General features: G+C 40.6%; 2 protein-coding genes across 2 annotated transcripts in view; both read left to right on the forward strand.

The window, feature by feature from the left end:
• Positions 1 to 6,000, forward strand: part of PMM2 (phosphomannomutase 2) — a 141,201-nt gene that overhangs the window by 73,062 nt on the left and 62,139 nt on the right. The window contains exon 4 of the mRNA XM_053471868.1: positions 1,024 to 1,115. Coding sequence (XP_053327843.1) covers positions 1,024 to 1,115 — 92 coding nt within the window. The remainder of the gene's footprint in view (positions 1 to 1,023; positions 1,116 to 6,000) is intronic.
• Positions 1 to 6,000, forward strand: part of LOC128502141 (uncharacterized) — a 190,095-nt gene that overhangs the window by 9,983 nt on the left and 174,112 nt on the right. The gene's annotated exons all lie outside the window — the stretch shown is intronic.

Consider the following 6,000-nt stretch of genomic DNA (forward strand, 5'->3'; position numbering starts at 1 on the left):
TGTGAGTAAAGGTTGCTGGACATATTATGTTATGTTGGCAGAGAGAAGCTCTCTAGCTGGTAGTGAGGGACATCCCTTGTATAGTAAGTGCCGGGCAGGCAAGGTATTTCTTTTGTTGCTGTGTTGTTATATTTCTTTTGTCTTTGCAACCTTTCTAATAAACCTGACCCTGTGTCAGATTGCACGAATTTACTGCTGTTTGCCTGGTTTGAATGAAGACAGGCACTTGTCCCTTGACCTCAGCGAGGGGCGATCCCTGAACTATCTCACAATATATATATATATAACACACACACAAACACACCAATGTTCTCAACAATAAGAACAGGCAAAATAGTCTCCAAAGGACATCACACTTTGAACTAATTTACCTTTAGCCCATGCCAACCACCTTTAAGAAACACGGCTGTCAAAGTGAACCCTGGAGCAAACCACTTACCCCATATGTGGTGACACTGTAAGACCCCCTCCCCTACAACGGTTAAGTGTTTTTTGTTTGCATCCACATGGAACATATTCCAGGCTAGATTATATTTTCATGTCACATCAACATCATATTTCTACTTTATTAGATACTAAAATAGGCACAATGCATTTGAACCACTCACCAGCTCTAATGTCATCATCCTACCTCCTTGAGACACCTAGAACACTCAATCAGATATAACGCAGTGCCAAGCATAAATACATTGCAGTCCTCACCAGAGTGCAGGCTGGAGCCAACATGCGGAAAGAAAATATCAAGTCAAGTCAAGAATCCAAGGTGGTCAGGCACAGTTCAATTGAATAGTACTACATTTGTATGGTTCAAGTGTCTATGAACAACATCTTTATAACAGATAAAAACCTATCAATGCTTGTTATTTTATCTGTAGAATGTTTTCATTTTTTATTTCTCTGTGCTAGAAATACATTTGGATAAAGGTAAAAAAAGAGAAGAAAAAAAACAACTTACACAGATAGCTATAGAATCATGTTATTAAACCTAATTTATTAGTGACTACACCTTTTGTTTTTTTACAGAGTATTCATGCCTTTTTAGGAGAAGACTTACTGCAAGAAATAATCAACTATTGTCTATGCTACATTGCAAAGCTCAAACTACCAAAGAAGAGGTTTGTTCTGCACACTGTACTTTGTCATTTAAAAAACCAAAACCTGAATTTTTTGTCTGTTTTTATTTTTACCTTCAGCCAGCCTGTCTTTAGTTGATAGGCATGGCTTTGTCTAACAATATTATTTGCCTTTCATTTATTTTAATGGAGTGGATATAAAAATGCCAACATATTTATAAGAATAGAAAAGCTGTCCAGCATGTAAATTCCACTTATTTTCGTGTGCGATCCATCCCTAGCACAGTGAATGTAGAAGTCCTCTATAAACACTCTTTCCTAATTTTTCTTTTGATTATATTTAGCCGCCCGAAGATCCCTCTTCCTTTCAGAATTAGCACAAGGCATTCCACTTTAGAAGTGTCCTTTATCATTTTTTCAGCTAGTACACTAAAATAATTTGTATGGACCTCTACCGACTCACTTTGTCATTGCTACAAGATAGTAAAATCCCAGGGACAATAAACTTCACATAGTTACATAGTACGTAAGGTTGGAAAAAGACCTAAGTCCATCAAATTCAACCCTTTTACCTAACCTTCCTTTTGATCCAAAAGAAGGTGAAACAAACAGTGCCCAGAATTGTACCGCATATTCAAGGTGAGGTCTTACCATTCACATGTAAAGAGGCAAGATGATATCATCCTCCCGTTAATCAATACCTCGTTTTATGCATGCCAAGACCTTATCGGCCCTTGCAGCTGCTTGGTGGCATTGCACACTGTTGTCAAATCTGTTGTCTACCATTATTCCTAAATCCTTCTCATTGGTAGTTTTCCCCAAGGATATTCCATTCATAGTATAGGTTGCATTTTTAGTATGTTTACCATAATGCATAACTTTGCATTTATCTATGTTGAATCTCATCTGCCACATGTGTGCCCAGTCCCCAACTCTGTCTAAATCCTCCTGCAAAGAAGAGACATCCAGATTAGTCTGAATTACCCTGCCTAACTTTTATGTCATCAGCAAAAACTGTGACATGGCAGCTTTGGAGATCATTTATAAATGAATTAAAAAGAAGAGGACCCAGGACAGACCCCTGAGGCACTCCACTTAATACCTGCGTACAGTCTGAGAAACATCCATTCAGAACAACCCTCTGCATCTTTTAGCCAATTTCCGATCCAAATACAGACATTTGCCCATAAGCCTATTTCTGTTAATTTGTAGAGTAACTTTTTATGTGGAACCATATCAAATGCCTTATCAAAGTCCAGATAAATCACATCTACAGCCACACTCAGATCTATATTTTTACTAACTTCTTCATAGAATGCTAATAGGTTGGTTTGACAAGACCTTTCTTTCACAAATCCATGTTGACTTATACTGATTGGATTCTGGATCAAGATATGTTCTTGAATGTATACCTTTAGGAACCCTTCAAAAAAATGTATCGACTACCGATGTTAGGCTTACTGGGCTGTAGTTGCCCAGTTGATATTTTGATACCTTTTTAAATATGGGCATCTGCCTTTACGCCAGTCTAATGGAACTATGCCTGAACTGAAAGAATCCCTAAAAGATCAGTAATAATGGTTGGGCCAGAATTAGGCTTATCTCTTTAAGTACTGTTGGGTGTATACCATCCGGTCCAGGGGCCTTGTCAACCTTAACAGTATTTCATTGCTTGAGAACTTTTTCTTGTGTCAGCCAATCCCATGTTTGCTGCAACGCTTCCTTAAAATTAGCCAGCAGGGGCTCCGTCATTGGCTCTTCCTTGGTATAAACAGAAGAAAAAAAAAAGCATTTAAGATGTCGGCTTTCTCTCTGTCCTCACTAACCAAATTTCCAGTTTCAGATAATAACGTACCAACATTCTCTACCTTTAACTTTTTTCCATTTACATACTTAAAACATTTCATGGGGTTGGTTTTACTTTCCTTGGCAATAAATTTCTCATTTTCTAGTTTAGCCATTTTAATCTCCTTTTTGCAGGCTTTGTTGGCCTCTTTGTATGCCATAAATGATACTACTGACCCCTCGCTTTTATAATGCTTATATGCCAATTGTTTATTCCTTATTTCCTGTTTTACTTTCCAGGTAAGCCACATTGGTTTTGATTTGTTTCTTTTGTATTTGTTTCCCATAGGTATATATTGGAATGTGTAACTTTACAATGTGTGCTTAAAGGTATTCAATTTGTCCTCTGTGTTTAACCCAGAGAACAATCCATCCCAGTCTATATATTCCATGGTTGACCTTAGCCTGTCAAAGTTTGCCCTTCTGAAATTAAGTGTTTTGGTAGAGCAGTTACCCATTTGCTTTTTGGAATTAATCTCCAATGGTCACTATTTCCCAACCGTTCTCTTACGTTAATGTTTGAGATAAGTTCCTCATTGTTGGTTATTACCAAATCTAGACAGACATCCATTCTGGTTGGGGTCTCTACTAATTGCGACATAAATTGGTCATTAAGCAGGTTCAGAAACTTGCTGCCCTTAGTGGAACACTACTATTCCACTCTATATCTGGGTAATTATATTGTGTGTGTATATATATATTAGGGCTGCAACAACTAATCGATAAAATCGATAATAATCGATAATGAAAATCGTTGCCAACAAATTTCATTATTGATTAGTTGAATCTATTTTTATCGATTATAAAATGAGGGTTTTTTCAGAGCAAACGCTCTGAAAAATACCCCTCGTTATATAATCCGTTTAGTCTGACTCACAGCAGCAGCTCCTGCTTACCAGTCCCTCCCTGTAATCACTGTGACAACTGGCCCCGCCCCTTCCTTCTACCAGAAGGCCAGAACCACATGGCTGTGACACTCATCCAGGGCCGGACTGGGACTGAAAAGCAGCCCTGGAAAAATTTGGAGACCAGCCCCATATAGTTTATCTCACGGTGAAGCTCTTATACCCACACGCACCCCTTATACACACCCGAGTCACACTATGTGCCATTCTTTTTATCTCATTATTTGTATTAAAATGCCAGGAAGCAAAAGTGTTAAAAGGCCCTAATAAATGAAATACATTACACATAATGGGATCAAAACATTTACTACTGCGAACATTTTAGATGAAAGAGTTCCATTTTATTCAGTGGAACAAAACACTGATCACATTATTCTTCACGATATTCTGGTAAGAAACTTTTATTTCTTTATTAATTCATGTAGACTATTTTTTTCCATATTTAATAAAAGCTACGATTGAGACATGTTTGGTTTTTATTTCCTTTCATTTGACAACCTACCCCCGAGTTATGCACCTCTGCCCCCAGGCTTGCCACTCTGCCCCCTGATATGCCTTCTAACCCCCTATATGCCACTCTGCCTCCAGAAATGCCTTATACCCCCTATATGCCACTCTGTCCCATGATATGCCTTCTAACCCCCTATATGCCACTCTGCCATATACAGGGTTAAAAGGCATATCATGGGACAGAGTGCCATATAGTGGGTATAAGGCATTCCTGGAGGCAGAGTGGCATATAGGGGGTTAGAAGGCATATCAGGGGGCACTCTGCCTCCAGAAAAGCCTTATACCCTCCTATATGCCACTCTGCCCCATAATATGCCTTTTAATCCCCTATATGCCACTCTGCCTCCAGAAATGCCTTTTACTCCCAATGTCACTCTGCCTCCAGAAATGCCTTATACCCCCCATATGCCACTCTGCCTCCCTGATATGCCTCAACCCTCCTATATGCCCCTCTACCCCGTGATATGCCTTTTAACCCCCTTTTTGCCACTCCACCTCCAGATATGCCTTTTGACCCCCTATATGTCACTCTGCATCCAGAAATGCCTTATACCCCTATATGCCACTCTGTCCCATGATATGCCTTCTAACCCCCTATATGCCACTCTGCCATATAGGGGGTTAAAAGGCATATCATGGGAGAGAGTGGCATATAGGGGGTATAAGGCATTTCTGGAGGCAGAGTGGCATAAAGGGGGTTAAAAGGCATATCATGGGGCACTCTGCCTACAGAAAAGCCTTATGCCCCCTATATGCCACTCTGCCTCCCCAATATGCTTTATACCCTCCTATATGCCCCTCTGCCCCATGACATCCCTTTTAACTCCCTTTATGCCACTCTGCCTCCAGATATGCCGTTGACCCCCTATATGTCACTCTGCATCCAGAAATGCCTTATACCCCTATATGCCACTCTGGCATATAGGGGGTTAAAAGGCATATCATGGGACAGAGTGGCATATAGGGGGTATAAGGCATTTCTGGAGGCAGAGTGGCATAAAGAGGGTGAAAAGGCATATCATGGGGCACTCTGCCTCCAGAAAAGCCTTATACCCCCCTATATGCCACTCTGCCTCCCTGATATGCCTCAACCCTCCTATATGCCACTCTGTCCCATGATATGCCTTCTAACCCCCTATATGCCACTCTGCCATATAGGAGGTTAAAAGGCATATCATGGGACATTTGTGTTGACTTTATATGGCAAGCCGATCCAGCTTGCCATATTAAATAAAAAATAATATATGCCACTCTGTCCCATGATATGCCTTCTAACCCCCTATATGCCACTCTGCCATATAGGGGGTTAAAAGGCATATCATGGGACAGAGTGGCATGAAGGGGGTTAAAAGGCATATCATGGGGCACTCTGCCTCCAGAAAAGCCTTATGCCCCCTATATGCCACTCTGCCTCCCCGATATGCTTTATACCCTCCTATATGCTCCTCTGCCCCATTATATACCTTTTAACCTCCTTTATGCCACTCTGCCTCCAGATATGCCTTTTGACCCCCTATATGTCACTCTGCATCCAGAAATGCCTTATACCCCTATATGCAACTCTGGCATATAGGGGGTTAAAAGGCATATCATGGGACAGAGTGGCATATAGGGGGGTATAAGGCATTTCTGGAGGCAGAGTGGCATATAGGGGGACACTTACATAC

This window comes from Spea bombifrons, chromosome 7, assembly GCF_027358695.1.
Source record: "Spea bombifrons isolate aSpeBom1 chromosome 7, aSpeBom1.2.pri, whole genome shotgun sequence".
Classification (NCBI taxonomy): Eukaryota; Metazoa; Chordata; class Amphibia; order Anura; family Pelobatidae; genus Spea; species Spea bombifrons.